Source organism: Kogia breviceps, chromosome 3 (assembly GCF_026419965.1).
Source record: "Kogia breviceps isolate mKogBre1 chromosome 3, mKogBre1 haplotype 1, whole genome shotgun sequence".
NCBI classification, from domain to species: Eukaryota; Metazoa; Chordata; class Mammalia; order Artiodactyla; family Physeteridae; genus Kogia; species Kogia breviceps.
This window is the reverse complement of record NC_081312.1, coordinates 134,283,261-134,311,018: the sequence shown is the minus strand read 5'-3', so window position 1 is coordinate 134,311,018 and position 27,758 is coordinate 134,283,261. Positions and strand designations below refer to the sequence as shown.

Genomic DNA, 27,758 nt, shown 5'->3' with positions numbered 1-27,758 from the left:
TGAGGGACAGACGTAGGTGTGGTAACTTTAATTTTGCCAAATAAAAACAGTAGGAAAATAAACTAATAAAAATTATCTACCGTTAACCATTATTTTATTAAGGAAAAATAGTGGTAGTCATTTAAAGATTAAAACAGTGGGCAGTACCTAATCTCAAAAGTAAAGATGATCATTAAAGTGAATAAATTTAGTTTTATGTAAAACTCACTACATTTTTCTTATTTTTATTAATTTGCTATGGCTGGTGAAAACTTTCTTCTATGCATTGGCAGTGGTCCATAGAATGGGGTCTAGATGGTCAGGTCTGAATTTTCTCATGAATTCACTTAATATTTATAGATGAGAACTTGAGGCCCCAAGGTAGAGCTTCACTCTTGTAATTGTGAATGTTGGATCAAATTATTTTAAAGTGAAAATGAAAATATCCCTGAGAGAGATAATAAGTTTTAAGTTATTTAAAACCTAAATAGATTTCGTTTTTCCTCTTATCTATTGAGGCATCCCCTACCATCACATACTCTTTTTTTATGTAGAGTCAGGCTCTGAATAAACAGTTAAAAAGTAAAGAGTAGGGGAATCTCCATCTCAGAAAGCACAAACAAGATTGGTTGGCTGTCCTTTTGATCTGTCTTGGTTCTTCTGGATGAAATTCCTTTGGGTTACAGTTTTGCCATAAAGAGAACAATTTGGACTTAACTTCACAATAGATTTTGGTTATTAGTCCTCAGTTGCCAACCTATTATTAAAAACCTGCATTGGCCTTTATTTTTTAGGTTCAGTTTGGGTCTGAAAAATTTTGATTCCAGGATTTGGGTGGTGGGATAGTGAAGATACTGACAGATGACCACGTATTTACTGTTTAAAAAAAAAAAAAAAGCTATGTTTTTCATGTGGAATTCAATAAATTTGTAGTCACCTTAGTATTTCTTTAAAAACCATATGGGGAAAGCAAAACTAGGCATACTTTTACCGTAAATACTTTAAACATTCTTTTAAAAAAACTACGGTGTCTGAGTTGACACTTGCAGAATTACTTTTTTTTTTCTCCCTTGGATGTAAGCATTTTCTGGCTTTGGGCCAACAGAAGCATAAGATTTTATCAGTAATTTAAATAGATTTTTGTGTTAGACCTGAAAATGTTGCCTTTGAAAACTTATCAATTATTTAAATTGCTAGCAGCCTTAGGCTGTTAATTTTATGTGTGCCATAATAATGGCATACAGTGGATTTTGATACATGTGACATATGGAATGTCTCATTGTGGTAAGGATTTGTCATGACAATAGGTTGTTGTGTGCTGTTAAATAATAACCAACATAGTAAACCAAAGTCTGTTGTCACACATTAGTACCATTTTATGTAAGTTATTTAGAAGTTGTATTCTTTTCTTCATTAGATATATTTTTAAGAGATAATGAGAAGAAAACAAAGCTATAATAAATTGTCTTTTAAGAAAATGTAAAGTAATTTGGTCTCCAAGGAGATATTTAATGTATTGAGAGAATTCAGCAGCCAAGTGTTATTACAGCACCATTGTGATCGCTCTCTGCGTTTTGTTATGAGTTTGTGTTAATCAACAATCAGTTTTTATAGCGTAGTTTCTTGTTAGTTATGTTGTTAGAATATTCTACTTCTGGGATCATGGCTTGTCCTCTGATGCTGTTGTATCTTTTTAATTTCTCCATAAAGTATTTTTTAAATTAGAATTTGAAGTGCTTTACTAGGAAAAAAATACAGTCAAGCTACATATTCTGAAAACTAAATACCTGATCATTGCTAATTATTTAAAGGACTCTGTTAAATATTCCCTTAAAGTAGTTTAAATTTTTTTGTTGTTCTTGTCTTCTCTCATTTTCCAGAAAGACTGAAGATAGTATACTGCTTTTCTCCTTCCATCTTTTTGTAATTGTTGTCTGGTAGTGCTGGCCTCATTTCCTTATAGCATCAAGCACAACAGTGCTGGGCCTTATTTATTGATTCATCATAAGTTTTATTTATCACTGAGACCCAGTTACAGGAGGAGGTTATTTTTATGTTGACCTCTGCTTTTAGGTGACCTTTCATCAAGAAACTCAGCAGTACATCTTGCTTTTGTAAATGGACTCCTATTTGTTTTTGCTGAATCCTGTGGCTAGTAAAGGATTTATACACCTAGTTCTCTCAATACTGAGAGGCTTATATGAGTAGAGCACAGTATTAATAAGAATAAGTTTCTTCATTTTGCCGGTTCTCTCTCTTTATACCATTTCTCCACATTGCCGGAAGAGTATGGGATGAGTTTAACTGTAATGCCTCCCATTATGGCAGGGACCTTGTGTTTTATTGGAATGTAAGTATTCCCTTTGGTATACTTGATGGTAGTGTACCTTGTTAGATGTTGGGTACCATGAGGGAAAATACTTTTTGACCTCTGTAGCACCTTGTAAATTGGGATATGATTGGCTTTATCCTAGCATGCATAACTTGGAGACTGCCTCAAAAATCATAGTTGCTCAAGGAGAGTTAGAAGGGAACATTAGAGGTCTTGTCCAACTGTCTCATTTTACAGATAAGGAATCTGAGGCCCAACGAGCTCAGATTCAGTTTGAGGTCACATTGCTAATGAATGGGAAGGCCTGGACACAGACCTAGGTCTTGGACGTCCAGTCTTCCCTCCTGGTGGTTTTAAGTGATGTTTTTGTTTTGGCATTTATTGAGATCCTGCTGAAGAAGCTTTGCAAATACTACTGTTTTCCTGGTAGCAAAAAATAATGCTATTTACTAGAATGTTAGTGCACATGACTTTGAAAAGGAATACAAACAAATACTTTGTGGGCTTTTGAAGTTTTCAAGATTTTGTCCTTCCTACAAGGCTGAATTTTACCACAGAATTGGTTGCCCACTTAGTTGTTGAACATTTAATAGCCTCAGGGCCTTTACTATTAGGAAGTTTTCTTTAAAGAGCAGAGATTGGGAGCTCATTTTCCACATGGTGCTTTTAAACATGCTCCATATTAAGTAGGTCCTACTTTGAACTTAACTTTGTATGTGGCATAGTCATCTCAGTCTTCAGTGAATGGTTAGTCCCCTAATTCAATGCGATCCATCTAAACAAGTGATAATACTCGATACTCTCTTGGCAGGGTGGAGAAACAGTGAAAAGAGTGAGACAGGAAAACTGAATGAAGTAAATAAATAGTTGTGGAAATTATTCAGTTTTTTTTTTTTTTTTTACTCAAATAGTGATGTGCTCTAAGCAAAGTTTTTGTTCTTTCTCATCCTAGTCAAAGAATGAAACTTTTTTTCAGAGGCACATTATTTTAACTCTCTTCTCTATGTTGTCTGGGTCGTATGGATGCCCTTGAAATAGTGATAAGAATGTGGTAGCCCCTTATTTAGCCCCTCTTGTGAAATATCTTGGGACATCTTTGCTAGCAAGAAGCAGAAGCAGACTGAAATTTGTATCAGTTTATTATGCAGCTTATGGAAGCAAACGAAGAGACAGCACAAGCAGACCTCAGCCAGGTGGCATCAGGGTATTCTGGGTGCTTTCAACCACCAGTATTTTGTCATTAACATGGCTGCCTTCCCAGTTCAGCTCCGTCTCTGGAGGGCTCAGTGTGGACTACAGGTTGATTCCTCTGGGGTCCTATGTTAAGGCAGCTGGCATGAGGGGGCAGAAAAATGTAGGACATCAGTTAGCCCCTTGGTGGCTATGGTAGGGGCTTCTCTTCCGGAGAGAGACAGGCTGCGAGGGAATGATGGACCTGTAGCAGTAGGATTGCTGTGGGGCATAACCAAGGTGTTAGGCTCTTGCTGGCAGCTCCTAATGAACCTGTTCTCTTAGGGCCAGTTTTACTGGAAACAGGAGGGGTATTTTCTACATATATCTGAAAGATGAATATAAATTTACTATAATACAGTAAAGTTAGAGGAATTAAGTAAATTATCAACCTAGGAATATAATATATCCAAAAAGGTGTAAATTGAGGTAATTGGAAATTTCAAAACAAGTTGTTTCTCTCTTAATATATGTTTCTCTGTTACATATATGCTCCTTACTCATTCCTCACTACCTTTTCAATTATTTTTCAACAGTATTTGAGCAGTAGGCTGAATCTTTATTGAATACTATTGGAACTGGCTAAATAAAGTGCGTTATTTGTAAGGGAATGTTCCATTTGGCCTGCTGGCCTCATGACCTGATGGTCCTGTTTTACTTAAGTTGTAGGTTCCCTGAAGCTATTTAAACTTCTCCTACTTAGGAAGTATGGCAGAATTGCTACAACTTAGAAATTAGGTGAAAGGTCAGTGTAGACAGTGCCTCAAGCTAACCATGGTGATGGTGATGACTATGAAAGCTTCAGCTGAGAGGAACCTACAAGTTTTGGACCTATCACCGAATACAAATTTAAAAACTCGTTCTGCCAGTGCACGTCACCTTAAACTTAGCCAAGTTGAATTTCATCTGCTGTTGGCTATCCAACCTCCATTCTTTTAAGGCCATCTGGAGCTCCCTAACATCCTTTACAGTTTTACTGTCCAAAACAAATAGTGTTATCATCAAACTTGGACAACTTACCGTGTGTTTCATTTTCAAATCACTAGTAAATACGTAAGTACAGTAACATTAACCTATAAAAGAGGCCTCAGAGTTGTTTCCTGCTGACCTTTTCACTGGAAGACTTTTCATTGTGATTTTCTTTCTCATCATCTAATCAATCCATGACCATATGTGGACCCTTGGTGTAGAGTCATTTAAGGAAGAGCATGTGCACACTGTAGTCACCTCAAGGCAGGGGCAATGAGTTATCGAGGAGTGGGAGGACCTGAAGCCAGGTAAGTAAATATAGTTATTAATTTGGTATTCAAAATAGATTAGCTTCATATGTTATTTTTGACTGTTGGAGCAGTTGTGTGCTTCTTAAGAGGCCAGCATCACAGAGGGGATGCCTCTTAATGTAAAGTATGAGAAGTAATTGAAAGGAGGTATAACTGATGGCACGTCTGAGTAGTGTTGTAATTGAATTTGTAGCCATTTGACAGAGTTAAGATTGTTGGGTTCTTCACTAGGAAAACTAATAAGTTAACTATGGACTGTAAATAGTTGGTTAGTTTATTGATTATTGCTGTAATTACTGACTGAGCTACATATAACAGGGTATGCTTGCAATATTGACAAAACAAGAATTTGAAAATTTTATCATTAGTAGGGAAAAGCCAGCGTGCTTATTCTTTATAAGTATATTCCTCATACTGTACTGTTTATGTTGTCTGTTAGAAAGCATGCTAAGGAGAGATTTAAGAAACCTTTCTGTTATAAATGTATAGAAGAATAATAAATAAGCCTGATTTGATGTGAGTTGATATGTAAGACTTGCCACTGAGTAAGTTAGAATGTATAACCAATGAGAGTATGTAGTCACCATGTCTGTATTAATTCCTATTTGCCTCCTTCCCTTAAACATTCTGGAGCAGCCATTATGTGTAAGGCATGGTGCTAGGCATTCTATGGCAGTAGTTTCTTAGATTTTGGGAGACACAGGGCTTTTGGAAAATGTGAGGAAAGTTATTTATTCTTTTCCCAGAAAATTCACACAGTGCAACATTTCACGTAGAAGTTCAGGAATTTCAAGGATATCCCAGGCCCTTATAGACCCCAGGGTAATACCTCTGCCATAAGAGATAATAAAATGCACAAGACATGGTCCATACCCTTGATGAACTTCCAGAGAGAGAAAAAGACAATGTTCCTTATAGTACCCTTTAACTTATTTTTCTATTTATAGTACTGTAGTAATTGAGGGAAGGGGAGGAGATACTGACTCAGCCTTGATTAACAATTAGTTAAATTCTGCCTCTGTACTGGTCTAAACATTTCAGTGTTCTTGTTTAGTGGTTTCTGTGTCACCCTATCGTTATGGCCATTTTTCTTCTATGTACTATTGCTTGGAAGTGGGAGATTCGTAGCCCTGTGTCCTATTTTAAGATGTTTTTCAAGTACTTTATAAAAAAGTTTCCATATACCAGCTTCTATGATTTTGATCTTCCTAATACCTTTATGAGGTGAGCAAGGCAGCTATTTTTCTCATTTTTATAGCCGAGACTACTGAGGCACAAACAAATTGTATTCCTTTCTCAAGGTCACACAGCTATGTAGAGCTGGGACCTGAGATCACTCACTGATTTGCTCACTTATTCATACAGCCAGTTTTTCACACATTAAATATTTATGGGATGGCAACTCTCTGGCCAAGTGCTATGCTAGTTGGTGGAGGTGCAGTGAACATATAGTTCACTTTTTCAAGGAGCTCATGCTCCAGTCAGGGAAGTTAACAAAAAAGGAAACAGTGTTTGGTGTGAGAGGACGAGAAAGACTCAGAGTTACCAGGCATAGTGATAAATGCTGTCGTATGCCTAAGCATTAGGTGTTCTGTGAGCACAAAAAAGGAGCACCTGATCTAGCTTTGGGGACAGAGAAGGCTTCCTGGAGAAAGTGGTGTCTAGGTGGAGTAGGTGAGGACAAGGAGACTGGGAAGGGTGTTTGAGCAGAGAAAACAGTGTTTAAAGGCCCAGGTGAAAGGATGCCTGGTGCATTCAGGAGGAGCTACCCATGATTAGTGTGGCGTGGACAGTGGGGGGAGGGTATGAGATGAGGTTGTGAAGGCAGGTGGGCTAGATCATGGAGGGCCCTAGCTTGAGGATTTGAGAAGTGGGGAAAATGTAGAGTTAATAAGACTGGTGATTGATGAGGTATGGGGAAGAAGGAAAGAGAGATGGTCTGGACGACTCCCAGATAACTGGTTTGGGAAGCTAGGTCATGGTGTTCTCATTCATCCGGATAGTGAACCCATGTGGTGGAAGACAGGCCTAGGGCAGGAGGGAGGGGTGGGAGAGGAAGGGACCTGTTGAATTTGAGGGGCCTCTGGACAACCAGTTGGGTATGTTCCGAATCTTAGGAGAGAAATCTGGGCTGGAAATAAAGGTTTGTGATTCATCAGCTCCTAATTAGTCTCAGTGACTCCTCTGGTAATTGAAACCTTTGAAGTGGCTGAAGTTAACTCCAGGAGAGTACAAAATAAAAAGAGAAGGTTGATGAAAAACCATGGGGAACTTGAGCATTTAAAGAAGGGATGGGGAGAGAACCACTTACAGGAAGCTGAGTAGAATGGTAAGAGAGGTAGGAGGAAAAGGTGGACAGGCAGGGGGTGTTGCTGAAGAAAGAGGGCAAAGTCACCGGCCAGCACAGGCATCTGCATCACACCATGCTGCCTTCCCCAGTCTCTGAAAGATCAGGTGACATGGCCTAACCCACACAGGATATGAATGAAGAAGCTTTCCACCAGCTCAGCAGTCCACCCAGTAGCCTGCTTTAGGAAAAGGTTTTGAGGTACGAGAAACAGAAGATAACTTACCTTTTGACTCTCAAATAGCGAACATACATTTTATGTTCTGAGTGCATGGACTAGAATGAAAGAAGTATTTTTCTTGGTTGACTGATAAACCGTTTCCTACATCTGTGAAACAGGGGTGATGATACTCCCAGAATAGGATAGGGTTGTGAGAAACTAGATGAATAAATGTAAATATCTAGTATTGATACTGAGCAAGGGCTCGTGTGCCTGAGGTGCAGAAAGCCAAACTCTGACAGTGGGGTTTGCAGCAAAGTGAGGGTTTATTTGCAGGGAGCCAAGCCAGGAGAATGGGCAGCTCATGCTCCAAAGACCCGATCTCCCCCATGGCTTTCAGGCAAAGGTTTTTAAAGACAGTGTGAGGGGAAAGGGTCATAGGAAGCTGATCAGCCCGTGGACCTTCTTATGATTGCTTTGTGGTGAGGTAACAGGGTGATGTTTAAGGAATCACTACCTTCTGGTTCCAACCAGTCTGGGGTCTAGTGCTTGTGGTCAGCATGTAGTCACCATCCTCCCTCCACCTGGGTGGGAGTCTTAGTTTCTATAGAACAACTCAAAGATATGCATCAGATTGTTATCTGTATCCCCTGAGGAGGCACTAGGAGGCCTGTGACTCTGTTGTCCTAATAGTTAACTGCTTGAGTCTGCTCTTGGGAACTCAGGGAAGCCTAGGAGACTAAAGCCTTTTTCTACAGACAAGAAACGGGGGATGTGGAGGGTCTTTTGTACCTAGGAGGGCCCCGAAGGGTCCTGCTTGGTTTCAGTCCCCCCTTTTCTTTGATACTCCTCAATCCTGAGGGGAATGGGGGCGGGACAAGGAAGGGAATAAAATTTTGGATGGAGACGTTAATCATAAACTTGGCAGGGGGTTTAGGAGGGCTCGGTTTCAGTGTTGAGCCTAACACACAATAGGTATTCAATAAGTGATAGTTGTTTCTGTGTATCCCTCTCTCACTGTTTTCTCTCCTTTCAGTAGAGAACTTGTGCCTTGTAAAGTTTAACTGTGCTGTTTTGGAATTCAAGTTTCTATATGGCAGATTTCCATGAAGAAAAAAATGTAATTATTGATTGAGTTGTGCTGTTAGAATTAGGTTCATAACAGATAGGAACACTGTATGATAAACTTGCAAACAGAACAAAGCCAAAAATTGTACTTGCTATCCCCTTGTTCAATCTGCCCCTCTGTTTCAAATTAATTAGATATTTGGATAACTATGCTAAACTTTGTCACATCCTTATTAAACAGTTTTAGTTTAAGGATTTTGAAGAACATCTCAGAGGGACTCAAACTAATCTGAGTCTGGTACTGGAGATTCCGTTAGCAATCACAAAACTGATTAATCTTTTTCTCAGTTAGCTTATTGATTATTGCTGCAATTACTGCATGTAATGGATTCTACAAGGCATACCAGAGAAAACATGTTTTATAGCTGCTGCTGACGTGTTCAGTTTGAGTGCAAACGTGTTCAGTTTGTACTTTTTATACATAACCATTTTTTTTTTTTTTTTTTTTTTTTGCGGTACGCGGGCCTCTCATTGTTGTGGCCTCTCCCGTTGCGGAACACTGGCTCTGGACGCGCAGGCTCAGCGGCCATGGCTTACAGGCCCAGCCACTCCGTGGCATGTGGGATCTTCCCGGACCGGGGCACAAACCTGTGTCCCCTGCATCGGCAGGCGGACTCTCAACCACTGCGCCACCAGGGAAGCCCTATACATAACCATTTCTGTGTTTTTAAATTCCATAACACTTCTACTCAGAAAGTGCTGTGCTTAATATTGTTTCACTACTAGGAGGTTCACTTTTAAATTCCTCAACTACTAATCATTACAGTTTACAAATGCCTTCACTAATTCTATTGCTGCAGCTTAATTTTGAGCTTCACAGTAACCCTATGTAATAGAGTAGGTATCTTTACTCTCATTCAGAGGAAACTAAGGTTCAGTGAGGTTAAATGACTTCCTGAAGACTATACAGGTTAACAAGTGGAAGAATCGGGATTGGACTCCATTTCAATTGGTAAATATTTGTCAGACACCTACTATGTGCAGGACTTTGTGTTAGGGGTAATGAAAACCAGGATAGGATTATAGAGATTAAGCTAAGAAGCTTTTTGGATAATGTCAAATTATGGCTCCATTAATGTTATCATGGTCACTTCGTTACTTTTCTGTCCAAGCCATATTAAGTATATTGGCCTAAAAGATTTAGATTTTTGTTTGGTTTGGTTGGTTGTCTTTTCATTTTGTTTTTATCCAGTGGAAGTCTTGTCTTTGTCATTATTGCTTATTTTATCACTATTTAGAGCAAAATTGGAAAGATCCGCTTAAAGGGAGAATATATAAAACCCTGAGAGAGAATGAAGATCTAAAAAGAACTTGCTTTGCAGCTTATTAAGTGTTCTCATGTTTTCTCCTGTGAGTTTCACAATAATCCTGTGAGAACATACCACCTTCATTTTACAACTGAGTAAACTGAGGTGAGGCGAGCATTTCTTCACTGAGATCATTAGCTACAAGTGGCCAGTACTGAGACCCCAGGGTTTGAGCCTGTAACTCCTCTAAGTGCCTTGCTCCTCTCACTGGGCAGCACAGGCCTTGTGGCTCATCAGGACTGCTCTGTGCCAGGAGGTACTGCACATGGCCCACGTTTTATTCTTGTTCCTTAGGGAATGCCTTGTGAGCAGTGGCCTGAGCTCCTAGGCCTAGTGCCTCCTTGATGGCCCCCCGACCCTCACCAGACCGGCTCCTGAGAGGTCGGTTGCCTAGAGTGGGCCCATGCCGTAGGTTTAATTACCACCCTTTAATAGTTTGTCCTTGATGGTGAATTACTTAGGTGTGTGAAACACAAAATTCTCTGTTAATACAAACACAGATCAAACCCAGTATTTTAGCAGGAGAAAATGTTCCTAGGATTTGGAAGAATTGTACAAAACAAAAAACAAATCCTAACTACTTGCTTTGGAGAAACTGTCAAGTGGCATACTTAATATCATTACCGTGGCTGTGTTAATCACTGTACAAAGAGATGTTTTTAGATTGCTAAAAAGTTCCTGCAATGATTATAAAAGTATATATAGTTTCCCAGTTGATTTGAAATGAAAGGGAAACGATTTTTATTTATATATTTTGTGAGGTAAATAAATAAAGTTGGAAAACAGGTCAATTTCATGCATGCAAGGTTTTATAGTAGGAAAAAAATGCCTTGCACCCGTTCTGACCCTTTACATTTGAGGTTATTTGTTTTCAAACTTGACCCCAAGCACCAGTTTCACACAACTCTGTAAATAATTTGTTAGATAAAGCATAAGGATATTTTATTTGTTTTGATTTCTAGGATTGTGGTAAAGTAGTAACTGAAATTACTAACCTATTGTACATAGCAGTTAATTAAAGAAAAGCATTAACTATAGGAGAACACCACCACTGCTGTTGTCTTGTATCAGTATAAAAAGGCAGTAATTTTTTTGACAGCCACTGATTGGAAAGTTGCTTGCAGCCTTCCAGAAGCAAGAGGGTACATGCTGTGGATCAATAACCGGCAAATTTCCCATTAAAAAGAATACCTGAGCAATGTTCCAAATAGCCACTGGCGTCTTAATTTTCCATGAAACCTCAAATACTTGTGTGCTGAGGACAAGTCATTTTCGGACAATTTTTCCAGACTACTTGTTAACAGTTATTGCTGTCCCAAAAGGTTGACAGCCTACATGATTGATAATTCATTTACTTGTCATCACTGCTTGAGTAATGGCGAGCACTATATTTCTGTGATTTTAAGGAATATAGTTTCCTGAAAGACATTTGCCTTAGTATGTATTCCAGAGAGCGTATCACACATGTTTATGCTTTATGTATATACGTTTTTACATCTATAGAAGGAGAGGATCAGTTTCCTATACAGTTTGAATGTCCTCAGAAGGCAGGGTATACTTATATCAGTCCATAGCCATCAAAACTACACTTTCACTTGGTTTTTAGGGCGAAGAGCCTTAGACTTGTTAACTTGTGATTCTAAAGATGATGTAGAATTTTATAACTCCCCTTTATTTATAAGGGAAAAATAAACTTGATCTTGTAATAATTTTAATTATTACATAAAAGCAATAGAAAGATATATGTACATATTTTTTAGAAAGAAACTTTTAAAGAATGTCAGCAAATAATGATTGTCTAGGAGGAATTTTCTGAAAATATGATAGTTAAATAGAAAATGTGCTTATGTTTTTTAATATAGAAACAACAAGTATTAAAAGGGGAATTCTGCTCTGTGACAGCTCCTCACAACACAAAATCAGTGGTTTTCATCGTTGATATTTTCCACCAAGAACATCACTGTTGTTTGTCAAGTGTTAAAAAAAAGTTAGGGCAAGGACTTCCCTGGCGGTCCAGTGGTTAAGACTCCGTGCTTCCAATGCAGGGGGTGCGGGTTCAATCCCTGGTCAGGGAACTAAGATCCCGTAGGCCATGTGGTGCAGCCAAAAAAAAAGGGGGGGGCGGCACAGAAACCACATGCAAGTTAGGTGGACATATGCTCACCAATTAGCATATTAAAGAAAATGGGGATAGACCGTAGTACAGCCTACTGAATGAACTTGTTTATGATGGAGTATGAAAGCTTTTTGAACTTGGAACTTAATTTTTCATGCCCAGATTTTTAAAGTGAAATTTGATCTATACTGAAGTATTGAGAAGACTAAAATGTGAAAGGTATGTTTGCTTGAAACTGGGCTACCTTTTTATCATATTAATCCTCTCATCTTTGGATGGATCATATCTTGTTTCCTTGTTCCACAGTCTCTGTGATTTTGATTTCCATTATATGTACATTTTATACACAAATATGAATAATGTTTGATTAACTGACTGGCATATAGGTCCAAGCTAAATGTGAGGCATCTCCATCTTGCTTTGTAAAATCCAGGGAAAGAGAACAAAAGGCAATTTGAGAAAGTTCTACTAAAATGCTTTTTGTGTCATTTTAATTTATTTTTATAAGACTTTTTTTTTTTTTGATGTGGACCGTTTTTGTTTTATGTTTTGGTTTTTTGGCCATGAGGCATGTGGGATCTTAGCTCCCCAACCAGGGATCGAATCTGCACCCCCTGCATTGGAAGGCGAAGTCTTAACCATTGGACCGCCAAGGAAGTTCTTGTGTCATTTTTAATATATGTCATTTTCAGAACATTTCTAGAGATCAGATACTAACGTAAAATCTTAATCAACATTTTTTACTCTTAAAGATAAATGACAATATGGAGGATAACACTATACTGGACTTGTAGTCCTGAGTATTCACTATAGTCATTTTGATGTGCAAATAGGGAAGAAGAATTCTCGAGGCTGATATGTATATACCAGTAATTTACAAAAGTACTATGAATTAAACAACCCATAAGTGTCTGTTCCAGTATTCATATATTACTGAGTAATCTCTTTCTATAATCTCTTTGCAGTATTATTCCACAGTAATGGAACAGCAAGTAAATGGACAGTTAATAGAGCCTCTGCAGATATTTCCAAGAGGTAATGTTGAACAAATTCTAAACAACAATGATTATTTCAGTAAACTGATTCATCAACAGTTATGTTTTCCAAAGGTTTAAATGCACATAACATGATGTTTAGCTCTTAATTTGAAAAAACAAAAGAAGTATTCATTATCGTGGGGATTGCAGGCTGTATTATAGTTATGGCAGATAGAATATCTAATTTACTAGAGTAAATTAAACTAACTAGATTGGTTTTCATTTTTGAAGTACATACTTACACTCGCTTAAAGAACTCTTTGGGGGTCCACATGGTTTCTAAACCAAGGCAAATGAATGACTTTAATTTTGGATATTTATAAATTGTGGCTCATGATGGTAGCCAGAGCTGCTATTGAGTAGAAAGCTTTCAGCTAGTGCAGAAACCAAGATTTACTGGGGGGTTTTAGGAGCGATATTTTGGTGGAATGTTTGGTGCTTGATTTTTGGGGGAGACATTTTCTAAATAATTGAAAATCCTCATATATAGGAATTTGATGGTTAAGTTTCCAAAAATATGAGCTAATGAGAGTGACCCTTGGTGAATCACCTGGTCAAATCATTTGTTTTTCCCTTTAGGTTTGATAGTACTAGCCTGTATCAGATATGATTGCTCAGCTGTATATAAATGTTCCCTCAAAATTTGAATAATGGTGAAAAAGAACAGTTTAATTATATAAACCATTAAGTCTTTTACCCATTATACATTGCCCCACTTGGAAATCTATGTTTTCTAACTGATGGAACAGATAAGAAAATTCTCTAAGTAAGTCTTCTAGAAATAACTTAATTGAAATAATTAAAAGTTAAACTTACCTTCGTTAACTGATACTGTACAAATAATCATGATATGGGTTTTCCAATTAAGCATTCTAGACTTTCATTACCTGTAACTCTCTGAAGTTTGAATAGCTCAATTAGCCAGTAGACTGTTATTTTCACTGATAGTCTCCAGCCCATGAGAAGATCTGGGTTCAAGAGTAATGCTGTTCTTCTAGCATTAACATGGGCAGCAGGATTAGGAGTATTTAGTACATTATTAATAATAACTTATTAAAGACCTAAGAAAGTAAGTAAAATTGGGCCGTTGATAGCGTGTCTGAAACAAGATTATGATTATTTCAGTTCTGTTGCACCTGAAGACTAAAAACTTAAAAAAAAGAGAAAAGAAAAAAATGAAAATGTTGCCATTTCTGTGTATTAAGCCAAGAACAGGATGCAGATTATTTCTTAATATTTTCAATAACCAGAGAATTTGGGCAAGTTTCAAAATTGTTTCTCCACAAGGAATATTTTTTTTACCAGCTGAAAATTTCCATTCATTGCTTTCCTACTGGAACCCCAGAAAGTATCCTGGAGAATTATAATTCTAATGCTGAGGGCCTTCACTTTTTTTTTTTTCCAAAAAGTATTTACTTCTCTTCATCCAGAATCTTTCTAAGTTCTGTTTGTTTTCTTTTATCTTGTGAACAGCCCCTGTCAGTGTCCCTGTCCATATCATTGTGCCCCTCCTATGATAATAACAGCCATTTTTAGCCATCTTCTCTGTTCAGACACTAATATTGCTTTGTGTGTCACCATTTCTAGTTCTCCCAACAGTCATGCCTATTATTATTGCTTCCATTTTATACTTGAGAATATTAAGGTTCAGAGATGTTAAGTAACTTCAGAGTCACAATTTTTAAGTGGTTAAAATACACTTTGAATAAGAATTTTGTTTAAGTTGTAATTTGCTTAGAGTAGAAGGGCTATATGCTCTTATGTAAGTTAAAATATTAGTAGAGTGTGCGTGGGGGTAGTTTGGAGGGCTTGGTAGGAGTGTGGAGAAGAGTATATTGTAGGGAGGAGATTGTTGAAAGAAAATATGTGACATGTGAGTGTCACATGTAGTCCTAGGACAGAACCTATTAGTCTCCAATAAATTATTAAATACAGTTGTTCCATGCCAAATTTAAAATTTTTTAAATATGAGACTCAGTCTCCCCATCTGTGTGGTTTTGTGCATACTGTTATATATCTTTAGTTTTCTGCGGTTTTTTGCTTATTTATCTACACAAAGTGTAGCTTTTATGCAATTTTATTTTTCATATAATTTTACATAAATCTCTAAATATATATAAAATTTTATGTAAGATTTATATAAATTTAGAGGTTATACAGATTTTTACAGTTAAAGTATAGACATTGGGTATATTGCCTGGGTCTACTGAGTTGGTTAGAGGCTCTCAGACCTTAGATTCTGTGGTCAGGCCCCATGTGAAAAAGAATCCCTAGACTGAGCAAATCAGAGACCAGGAGAAAACAATTCTCTTTTAACATCAGGTCTTCTCATTCCAAGTGGCACAACTGCATTGGATAGTAACTCCCAGCTCAGTGCTAAGTTCTCTTTGTAGTTAAAAGATGTGTTAACTATTAATAAGTATGAAAATTCACTAGCTTTACAGTAACTTCTGACTCCACAACTTTAGGAAATATGAGGCTACTGGGTTTTTTTGAATACTGTTTACTTTTTATTTTTTAATTAATTAATTAATTTTTGGCTGCATTGGGTCTTTGTTGCTACGCGCAGGCTTTCTCTAGTTGCGGTGAATGGCAGCTACTCTTTGTTGCGGTGCACAGGCTTCTCATAGCGGTGGCTTCTCTTGTTGCAGAGCACAGGCTCTAGACACGTGGGCTTCAGTAGTTGTGGCATGCGGGCTCCGTAGTTGTGGCTCGTGGGCTCTAGAGCGCAGGCTCAGTAGTTGTGGCACCCGGGCTTAACTGCTCTGTGGCATCTGGGATCTTCCAGGATTAGGGCTAGAACCCGTGTCTCCTGCATTGGCAGGTGGATTCTTAACCACTGTGCCACGTGGGAAGTCCCTTGAGTACTGTTTAGATTTCCAGTCATAAAGATTTAAGAAGCCAATTGAGGAACGAGGCAGATGTTAAGGTAGGAGATAAGAGTTGATGCCTGTCTCTAATTCCTTAGTTAGCCACTTTCTTACTAAATGAAGTTTATAATGCACTGACTACTTCAGAGGAAATGCTCTGAAGTGTTGTCTTAGGAAGTATTAATGGTCCCTAAAGGACCAAGCATCAGATGTATGTGACTGTTGTTTTGTTCACAAAGTTAATTTCCATCTTTAGGAAAGAGGATTTAGAGTCATAATTTTTTAGAAAAACAAATAAAAATCCTTTATTGAGGTTTAGATTTTTTTTTAAGGAAAGTAACATAATAACTTTGAATATATTTGAAATACACAAAACTAAAGCAACTGATGTGCTTTGTAATTATTAGCCACATCTTCTTCTTATTAAGCAGCTCTATTTCTTGTCAGAAACAGAGGAAAATACATATACATCTGAGAAAGGAGCAAAAAAAAAAAAAAATCAAATTCATCCTTTCCTGAACAATCAATCAAAATTGACGGCCCCTTAACATATAATATGTAGGACACTGTAGTTTTCAGATGGAAGCAGCCTATAACATGGGCAGGAAGCACTTTATTTTTTTTAACATTTGATGAAGAAGCATTTGCTGAATTGGAAAAGTACTAACCTGTAACTCAAGATGGTGTCAAAATTAATATTATTTTCCCCAGTACTGCTTTATGTTTAGACTTAAATATTAGCAAATGTCAAGATTTGCAAGAAATGTCATGAAATTAATGATATATCTGTATTCTAACAAATTTGACCACTTGCTGTTTTGCAAACTGACGTTCAAACTTAAATATTTCATCTTAGAATCTCTAGTAATTGTTTTGGCATTAAAAGATCCTCCTCCCACTCCCCTCCAAAAACCCCAGCTATTTTCATTGTAGTCTGAAGTGATAACAGATATACAGTGTAATAGAGTGAGGAAAGATGATGGCAGAAATTTGAATTATGAAAGGAATCTAATCATTTTAGCTAAGTTAACTTGATTTTTATATGTTTTAAGCAGAAATTGGAATTTATATGAGGTGGTGTCAGAAAGCTCTTTGCATTTATAAATGCTCACTCCTGCAAGTTAAAAACCCTGGTTCATAATTCCCACTTTGGGTCTTGGGAGCCACTTTTCAATCATTTCTCTCTGCTAATTTTGGTGTCACCCTCATTTCTTTTTAAACGATTCATTTTGAGCAAATTTGTAAATGGCCCTGATGTGTTCTACAATTTAGTCAATTACTGTTTCAGCCTGCAAGCCTCCTGGGGAACGGAACATACATGGCCTGAAGGTACGAATTTCAATAATTGTTTCAGTAAAGTTAGATGGATTTGTAATGCTGTGTTCCACTTATTGAAATGTCAAATAAAACTGTACTTTCTCAAGCTCTGACAAGCATTCCTTTTTTTTTTTTTTTAAATGGGATGTGGAGGGGGATTCCTTAGTATTTGTTCAATATGTGTACATATTGGGGTTTTGATACCGTATTTTTAAAAATTTATTATTATTTGGAATTCTTTTGTTGGTCAGTTTCTTCAGGATGATCCTGGGTACTACTGGTCTCCACAAAGATTTACTAGAGTAAAAATATATACTTCATTTCAGTGATTAATTAAGCACATAAGCATATTGCACACAGAATACCCCCCTCTTCTTTTGACATGTTCATGCTAGAAACATATATCTATTTAATGTCCTTTCATTGTTCTGCATATTTTGAATTCTGGATTTCTGCTTAAAACTGGCTATTGTATTAGACTCAAGCGTTTTATAATTAATTACTTGGACCTCATTTTTCAGTGAATAAGAAACATTCTGCAATGTTCTGCCTGGTTTTAAAACTGAAGGGGTATGATATCGTGAGGTTCACTACTAACCCTTGGATGTATTCTTAACATACTTTTTTGAACATACTGTTTTTTGTATAAAACAAAAAGAGACAGTGAACTGAATTTTTTCACTAGAGTTGAATTCAATTCTAGGCAGTGAATTGAAAATGTCCCCAGTTTATCTCTCCCTTTTTCAGCACTATTTAAGTATTTGAATAATGACAGGAACAAAGTATTATGTAATATACAGGTTGTACAGTTTTTATAACCTATATACTGAATAGACTCCAGCCATGGGTCTGTCTAGTAAAAAGCTAATTAACCTTCATAGTGAAATGAGAAATTTGTGGCAAATTACAGGTTAATTAGAACTGTGTCCTCAGAACACAGACTGATCAAGATCCTTTCTTTACTTGTAGGTGAATACCCGGGCTGGATCCTCTCAACACAGCAGCCCAGCAGTCTCAGATTCACTTCCAAGCAATAGGTGAGAGCGAGTGAGTGACATGTGCCTCTGAGCATGAATATCTACATAGTTGGGAGTGAAGAAGAGGCTTGTGGGATGACACCTCTTTTTTTATAAGACCTCAAAAGTGTGTATGTGGCTAAGAAGAAATCTGACCCGTTAAGTAACCCTAGCTATGTATTGACTGAAAAGAAAGGACCTCATAGAGAAAGACAAAATTAGACATGTTGAACTATTTATTTTGGTCTGTGGAATGCTTTTCCTTCAGTCGGCAGATTATGCAGAAACAGAAGATTCAGTGCCTTTGACTGTTTTCATGCTTTGATGATCTGGTTTGTATAACGCTTATTATTTCTGTTTTGCTTGTCCATCTTTTGGCAGTGTCATGCTTCACTGACATCTTTCCCGGAAAGAGGCAAGGAAAGAGTAATGTGGTGAAATTTAAATTGACCAGCCAAGTTGTCATTTACGTATCTTTGGTGCACAAGAGATTGAGCTATGACAGAAGGAAGATAATTTTCATTAATTCATGCTCACATTGTCCCATACTGGGATGGATACTAAAGACTTGAGCCTCTTCAAAGTGTTCTCCTGACAGGCCTGAGAACTTACTTCTAGAAGATTAAGGTTCTCAAGTAGAAGGACCTGCTTAAGCTGAAAGAATTCTAGATCATATTTGTTACATATTCAGTTATTCGGCTGGTTAACATCTTATTACTGTACTTGAAGATGACACTTGAAGGTGATTGCTCTGTGTGTATGTATTCACACTGGTGACTGAAAAGCCATCATTGAGCCAGATCACCCTTCCATTGTGTGCCCAGGTCTTTCTGGGTTTAGGGCAGTAGTCAGTGTTTGCACAGCCCTTATCTGCTGAGATGTAGCTTAAGCTTCTACTTTCCCTTCCATGCCCCTCCTTACCCCCTCCACCCAGTGTCTTGGTTCTTTTGCCACTGGGCTTTACTGCCGGTAATTTAAAGTCTCTCCTTCTGACTCTCTCTCTACTCTCCTGTCCCCTCCCCAAAAGTTACTTCCTTGATTGCTTTATTATAGTGTCAGTATATCTTACCCACAGCTTTCTTGCTATGAACATACTACTCTTAGAGTGTGTTTCCTTCTTAAACAATTTATTCTGTGTTAAAATACATCCACTGGTTATTCACCAGTGGATCATCTGTCTTGTGGTCCTGAGGGGTAGGTCTTTTAGTCCTCATCCAAGTGCTTGGCCCTGCCAGGCGATGCTCTGAGGCTGCTCTTTTCATGCTTGTTGGGCATGAGAGCCATGTCCACTGAGTAGAGGCATGGGGACTGAGGGTCACTTGTTACATTCAGTTAGAAGAGGGCAGGGCCTTTAATTATTACCATTACTTCTAGAAAAAATGTTTTTCAGACAGACTGACTCTTAGCCTTGAATGAAAACAAGGACTTTTCCTGGTGTTTTAGGTCAAAGTTCATCATGGTATAAAAAGCAGGATGGAGTTGAAAAAGACAGTAAGGCAGAGAAACAGCAGGATAACTTTTCAGCTCTCTCAGATTTGGTTTTAACCAAAACCAAAGTGAATTAGCTTGGCTTTTTAAAAACTATCATTTATATTCACAGAGTATTATAAAATCTTTGGGCTGGAAAGAGACTATCTGATCTAGTGGTTCTCAGCCCTTTGTTGCAGCATCTTCCTTTAGGGATATGACAGCCTCCCAAATAGTAATGGTAGTTTGCTCCAGAAGTGATTTTTGTTATGGGAGGAATGCAGTTTGAAAAAGTCCTACAGGTGATTTTAATATGCCACCCTAGGTTGGCCATGTTCTGTGCTCCATATTGATAACTAATCGAAAGTATTTATTGAGTGCTTCCTATTTATTCAGTGCTGTCCTACCCACTAGGAATACAATGTGGTCCTTATCCTTTGGAGCTTGCTGTCTCATAGGCGTACAGAACACCTCCCCCCAGTATACAAATAATTATACTTTATAATTAGTGTTACGAAGGAAACAAGCAGATTTTGAAGTGAGAGAATACTGGGCAGGATTGTGTTTAGATTTGGACGGGGTGGCCAGGGGAGAGTGGCATTCCACTTCAGCCTGAAGGATGAGAAATACCTAGCCACATCAAGAGCCAGAGAAGGGCATTTCAGAGGGTGGGGAGAGTGTAAGTGAAGGCCCTTGGTTGGAAAAGCAACTCCATGTATTCAGAAGGAGGCCAGTTAGGCTGGAGCCCAGGGAGGGGTGCTGGGCTGGGGAGGGAATGGAAAGGCGGGGAGAACAGTAGGAGTGGTAGGAGAAAAGGAGGTGACAGGAGCTGGCTCCTGGGGCCTGGTGTTTGAGCTTTCCTCTCAGCGTATTGGCAAGCTGTTAGACGACTTTCAGCAGAGTGCCATGGCCAGCTCTGTGTTTATAGAAGACTCTTGCCTGTGGTGTGAAGCAGGAGAAGGAGAGGCCCCCATCTAATCCTGCTCTCCTTAGGTGCTCGACTCCCCTCTCCTTGCCAGATGGTCATCCAGGCTCTTCCTGAACAGCCCTGTGGCAGGAATGCACTTTATTGACTGAGGCACCCGTTCCATGTTCATGTAGCTATGTCTCAGAACGTTCTTTTCGTGAGCTGAGATTTGTGTCCCTTTAGCACCCACTCGTAAAGATTGAGTTTAGCCCTCAGAACAGGGCTGTTCCCTTTTCTAGATGATAGCTCTACTAGTCATCTTCCCTCCAAACATACTTCTTCTCCTAGGTTTCCTGTCTCAGTAAATTCTCCCACATCCACCTGGATGCTAACTCCAGGGGACCCATCAGGCATCATTCACTGCTTCCTGGGTCTCCCTCAGCCCCACATCCAGTCAGTCCCTACATTTATAGGTTCTACCTTCTGAATCACTGTGGAGTCTGTCTACTTGCCAGCATCTCTGTTGTTGCAAAGGTAGATCAGGCTCCCTAGATTACTACTATAGCCTCCTGTGTTGCCCCATTGCAGTCCCTCCTCCATGCTGCAGCCAGAGTGATCTTGCTAGTGCATGTTCTGAACCCATCATTCCCCCCTTTATTGCTCCTCACAACCTTCAGGACAAACTGTACCCTCCACAGCAGGTGAGCCATGGCCTGCCATGTGTGGGTCCTCTGCTCACTCTAGCCCCCTAGCCTGCCACTCCCCCCTTCCAACTGATGGTCCAGCTTTGCTGATGAATACATGGTCCCCTTAATGGATCACATTTCCTCTCACTACTGGGCCTTCACATCCACTGCTGCCTCTTTCTTGCTTTCTTCTTTTAATCCATTCCCTTCTTTGCCTTCATTCTGGCTGACCTTCGTCATCTTTGATGCACAAAGATGTTATCTTCTTCTGAAAACTGTCCCTGATTATTGCCCACCTCCCAGTCTATGCCAGGTACTCCTTCTATGAATTCCCAATATCTCCCTGTGCTTGCTTTTACTGTAGTGGTTAGCACATTGTATTATATATCACCCCTGTCCCCCAATAGATTCTGTACTCCTTGAGGGCAGTGACTGTAGCATATTCATTGTTTATTTTATTTTATTGAAGTATAGTTGATTTACAATGGGTTAATTTCTGTTGTACAGCAAAGTGATTCAGTTATATATATATATATATATATATATATATATATATATATATATATGTATACATATATATATATATATATTTTCCATTATGGTTTTGAATGGATAAAGAAGATATGGTAGATATATAAATGGGATACTACTCAGATGTATTCATTGTTGAATCCCAAGTTCTCAGCACGATGCTTGGCACATAGGTGATAGTCAGTAATGTTTGAATAAATGAGTGGACAAATGAATTTATTTTCCCTTTAAATCTTGTCTCTGAATTAAATTCTCCCAATTCATTCAGCTTTTCTGTTACAAAATTATTTCTGGTCCCCTCACCCGTTTACTCTTCTTTGGGTATCTCAGTATCCCCTTAAAATGTCATTCCCAGATTACAATTTTATCACATTTAAATTTTAAAGTGATTTTTGGATAGCTCAAGTCACTGTGACCATGCAGAAAAATAAAACATTGAGGGACTTCCCTGGTGGCGCAGTGGTTAAGAATCCACCTGCCATGTCCTAAAGATGCTACCAGAAAACTACTAGAGCTTATCAATGAATTTGGTAAAGTAGCAGGATACAAAATTAATGCACAGAAATCTCTTGCATTCCTATACACTAGTGATGAAAAATCTGAAAGAGAAATCAAGGAAACACTCCCATTTACCATTGCAACAAAAAGAATAAAATACCTAGGAATAAACCTAAGGAGACAAAAGACCTGTATGCAGAGAACTATAAGACACTGATGAAAGAAATTAAAGATGATACAACAGATGGAGAGATGTACCACATTCTTGGATTGGAAGAATCAACACTGTGAAAATGACTCTACTACCCAAAGCAATCTACAGATTCAGTGCAATCCCTATCAAACTACCAATGGCATTTTTCATAGAACTAGAACAAAAAATTTCACAGTTTGTATGGAAACACAAAAGACCCTGAATAGCCAAAGCAATCTTGAGAAAGGAAAATGGAGCTGGAGGAATCAGGCTACCAGACTTCAGACTATACTACAAAGCTACAGTAATCAAGACAGTATGGTACTGGCACAAAAACAAATATAGATCAATGGAACAGGATAGAAAGCCCAGAGATAAACCCACGCACATATGGTCACCTTATTTTCGATAAAGGAGGCAAGAATATACAATGGAGAAAAGACAGCCTCTTCAATAAGTGGTGCTGGGAAAACTGGACAGCTACATGTAAAAGAATGAAATTAAAACACTCCCTAACACCATACACAAGAATAAACTCAAAATGGATTAAAGACCTAAATATAAGGCCAGACACTATTAAGCTCTTAGAGAAAAACATAGGCAGAACACTCTATGACATAAATCACAGCAAGATCCTTTTTGACCCAAATCCTAGAGAAATGGAAATGAAAACAAAAACAAATGGGACCTAATGAAACTTAAAAGCTTTTGCACAGCAAAGGATACCATAAACAAGATGAAAAGACAACCCTTAGAATGGGAGAAAATATTTGCAAATGAAGCAACTGACAAAGGATTAATCTCCAAAATTTACAAGCAGCTCATGCAGCTCAATATCAAAAAACAAACAACCCAATCCAAAAATGGGCAGAAGACCTAAATAGACATTTCTCCAAAGAAGATATACAGATTGCCATCAAACACATGAAAGGATGCTCAACATCACTAATCATTAGAGAAATGCAAATCAAAACTACAGTGAGGTATCACCTCCCACCAGTCAGAATGGCCATCATCCAAAAATCTACAAACAATAAATGCTGGAAAGGGTGTGGAGAAAAGGGAACCCTCTTGCACTGTTGGTGGGAATGTAAATTGATACAGCCACTGGAGAACAGTATGGAACTTCCTTAAAAAACTAAAAATAGAACTACCATATGACCCAGCAATCCCACTACTGGGCCTATACCCTGAGAAAACCATAATTCAAAAAGAATCATGTACCACAATGTTCATTGCAGCACTATTTATAATAGCCAGGACATGAAAGCAACCTAAGTGTCCATTGACAGATGAATGGATAAAGAAGATGTGGCACACATATACAATGGAATATTACTCAGCCATAAAAAGAAACAAAATTGAGTTATTTGTAGTGAGGTGGATGGACCTTTAGTCTGTCATACGGAGAGAAGTAAGTCCGAAAGAGAAAAACAAATACTGTATGCTAACACATATATATGGAATCAAAAAAATAAATTTTTTTTTTTCTGAAAAACCTAAGGGTAGGACAGGATAAAGATGCAGACGTAGAGAATGGACTTGAGGGCACGGGGAGGGGGAAGGGTAAGCTGGGACAAAGTGAGAGAGTGGCATGGACATATATACACTACCAAATGCAAAATAGGTAGCTAGTGGGAAGCAGCCGCATAGCACAGGGAGATCAGCTCAGAGCTTTGTGACCACCTAGAGGTGTGGGATAGGGAGGATGGGAGGGAGACACAAGAGGGAGGAGATATGGGGATATATGTATATGTATAGCTGATTCACTTTGTTATAAAGCAGAAAGTAACACACCATTGTAAAGCAATTATACTCCAAAAAAGATGTTTAAAAAAAAAAAAAAGGGATCCGCTTGCCGATGCAGGGGACGCGGGTTCGAGCCCTGGTCTAGGAAGATCCCACATGCCGTGGAGCAACTAAGCCTGTGCACCACAGCTACTGAGTCTGCGTTCTAGAGCCCACGAGCCACAACTACTGAGCCTGCGTGCATAGAGCCCATGCTCTGCAACAAGAGAAGCCACTGCAATGAGAAGCCCACGCACCGCAACGAAGAGTAGCCCCTGCGCGCCACAACTAGAGAGAGCCCGTGTGCAACAACGAAGACCCAGTGTAGCCAATAAATAAATAAATAAATAAAAATAAAACATTGAGTAAACTGGGGCACAAAGAAATTGCCAGGATATATAAATATAATTTTTTTACCAAAGTTCATAGCCAGATATTGACATAATGAATAAAATCAGTTTTTCCCTCTGTTACTCTCAAAGCATTAATTGGTCTTTGCCCTAGGTGGATATGTTTATTAAACTGAGCTTACTAATCCACATGGTGTTCCTAAACCATGATTACTGAATTCACATCCCACTGCCAAGGCACGGCCTTTCCTAAACCTTCTGGCTTTCTCCTTCTATAAAATTAGGATGATTAAATTTTCCATCTATCTACCTCTGGTGTTAAGATTGATGAAGTTGTATTAAGGAATCACGTTTTGTTTCTTGGATGAAAGGTGTTTTGTAAATGCAATGAATCAAAATGTTATTATTTCAAGTTGCGTGACATAATGGAATATCTGTGGAGAAACATTGCCTGAGCATTGTTTGGTCATTTCTGTTTTTATAATAATTGCAAATATTAAATTGGGACCATTTATGGCAATATCAGGATCCAAATGTTTTCCAGAAAAAAATAGTATGTGTGTAAGACAGACAGACTTTGAACAAGGTCTGTACCTTAGTTTTCTTTATGTATCAGGAATAACTTTCCCCCACAGGGTATACCCACAGGGGGATAGTTACTGTGAGGATTAGATCAGGATACTAAGTAATAGCATTTAGCACAGTGCGTGGCACATGGTCATCACTCAGAAAATGGTAGAGGCTAATATTTTGTTTTCAACTGGACTGATCTTAGGCAGTTGTTTATTTTGGGAGGGATGTATTTCAGCTTTAGTCCCATTCTGCAGTATTCTTAATTGCCACTTGAGTGCATGAATTCTTAGACTTGGGAGGATGTTATTAAAGTTTAGAATCATTGGCTGAAGTCATGTTTTATAAAATCTGGGGAAAGTAGAGACTAGGGCTCCATAGTTTGCATTTGACTGTAGCAGAAGTTTAAGAAGTATTTATTAAGAAAAATAATTATAACTTGGAATGGTGAGTGTGGTCAAACTTGAAGTCTGAGGTTTTCTCAAATATAACTTATTAAAGGTACCAGATGAGTGTGTGTGTGTGTGTGTGTGTGTGTGTGTGTGTGTGTGTGTGTGTGTTACTACCATATAATAACCAGAATAATCACTATCATTTATCAGACACTTAGTATGTGCCAAGTCATTGGGCTAAGTTCAAGAGTGGGAGGGAAATGGAATATATAGAGAGGTGAGTAAGATGTGGTATCTGTTCTCAGGGAGCTTCCAGTCTTGGGAGAGGGTGTGGTGGGAAGAAAGGTATCTACAGATAACTACCAAAGGGAGGAGAGTTAATTTGGCAGGTGGGTAGAGGGTTGGAGTAGATAGATTAAGGATAGAGTTAACAAGCTTTAAATTTCAAATTAGAACATTGGTGGGAGGAGGTATTATTTTATGCACCACTCTGCTAACTGGGTGGATGTGTACAGGTATAACTCATTATAAAGCTAGAAGGACTTCATAGCATCCTTTGGCCACTTTCCCTAAACTCATCCACATAAATGTTTACATAGTCATAAATGTCCAGAGAAGAAGATTTCCATATTTCTTACATACCTATGGAAGCTTGGTTTCATACCTACAGGAAAGGAAAAGAAAGAGAAGGCAGCTAAAATTGATTTAATACTTACTATGTGCAAGAAACAGGTGCTAGGGCTTTTTGTAATATTTAATTTTCTTGGTTACACTATAATGTTGATATTTCCCCCATTTTATAGAAAGGGGAAATTGAGGTTCAGAGAGGATAAGTATCTTGTTCCAGAGCACACAGCTAGTGTGTACCAGGATTTATTTCATTACACATTTTCTTCCCAGGAGCTGAATTGTAGCTCTTAACTATAGTAAAAAATCAGGACTTAAATTATTTTATCTTTTGAAGTTCTGTAATCTTTGTTTGCTGTGAACATTCTAAGAGTGCATTGTTTTTTTTTTTTTTTTTTTTTTTTTTTTTTTTTTTTTGTGGTATGCGAGCCTCACTGTTGTGGCCTCTCCCGTTGTGGAGCACAGGCTCCAGACGCTCAGGCTCAGCGGCCATGGCTCACGGGCCCAGCCGCTCCGCGGCATGTGGGATCCTCCCAGACCGGGGCACGAACCCGTGTCCCCTGCATCGGCAGGCGGACTCCCAACCACTGCGCCACCAGGGAAGCCCAGAGTGCATTGTTAAGTACTTGATATTTAGCAGATGACAGAGTCCACATAAAATAACCACTTTAAGGCTACTCAAAGGCAGCAGAACTAATAGCAAAAAGAGGTCTCTGAAATAGTCCATACAATAGCCTAGCTTCATTATGACAGTAGGCTTTTTTATTGCTTTAGATTACTAACGGGGTTTCAGTCCCTTATCGATACCATTTGGCCAGTTACTTTAGAAAATATTTTATGTAGGGTGAAGGATGTAAAGAGTAGTGTAGTCTATGTCTACACCTAAATCAAAAGTGTGTTTTAGTCTGGAATTTTCAGTGGTGTTCAAAGGTGCTGATGAACTTGCCATTAAAAACTGTGTCTTTTCTTTTCAGCTTGAAGAAGTCTTCTGCTGAACTGAAAAAAATATTAGCCAATGGCCAGGTAGGTGTCATTACATATTAAGACTATAGTAATAACTTAGTGCTGTCTAGTTTTTGTATCCATAAACTTAATAAACAGATAAAGGATCTATAAATTTCTTCTTGTCATAAATGAATTACACGGCTTAATTTGATTGGCAGAACAATTTGCAGCACGTTTTTCAAACTGTGCTAATGGGTTTCACTCCCAGCAGATTGAAGTACCATGCACACACCCTGCTGCCAGCTCGGTGTAAAAAAAGTTAATCAGTTCTGAACAAGTGTGTCAATCCATGGGTTGTTGAAATGGCCCTGCATCCTGAGGTGACTGTTTCTTTCTTTATCTTTAGGGAGAAAAAGAGAAACTGCTACTTTCTCACCTTAGTTCCTTCTTTTGTCCTGAAACTAGCACTGGCTTTTTAGGGGAACAGAGTCACAGCAGACCTTTGGCATTTAAAATTCCTGGGCTTCAGGAACCCTCAGTTTGACTTGTTGACTGGTCATCTAAAGCAGAATGACCTACTCCAGCCAGTGAGGGATAAACAGGCCTGCAGCCCAGTTATTTCTCACTAATTTTGATTCAAGTAAATGGACACATCTGAAATAGTATAGTGCTTTTAAACATACAC

The 27,758-nt window shown here is 38.4% G+C and overlaps 1 protein-coding gene across 3 annotated transcripts in view; it reads left to right on the top strand.

The window, feature by feature from the left end:
* Positions 1-27,758, top strand: part of MAP2K5 (mitogen-activated protein kinase kinase 5) — a 278,593-nt gene that overhangs the window by 24,253 nt on the left and 226,582 nt on the right. For all 3 annotated transcript variants that reach the window (XM_059058573.2, XM_059058575.2, XM_067029606.1), the window contains exons 4-7: positions 12,845-12,914; positions 17,075-17,115; positions 18,073-18,140; positions 27,103-27,151. In XM_059058573.2, coding sequence (XP_058914556.1) covers positions 12,845-12,914; positions 17,075-17,115; positions 18,073-18,140; positions 27,103-27,151 — 228 coding nt within the window. The remainder of the gene's footprint in view (positions 1-12,844; positions 12,915-17,074; positions 17,116-18,072; positions 18,141-27,102; positions 27,152-27,758) is intronic.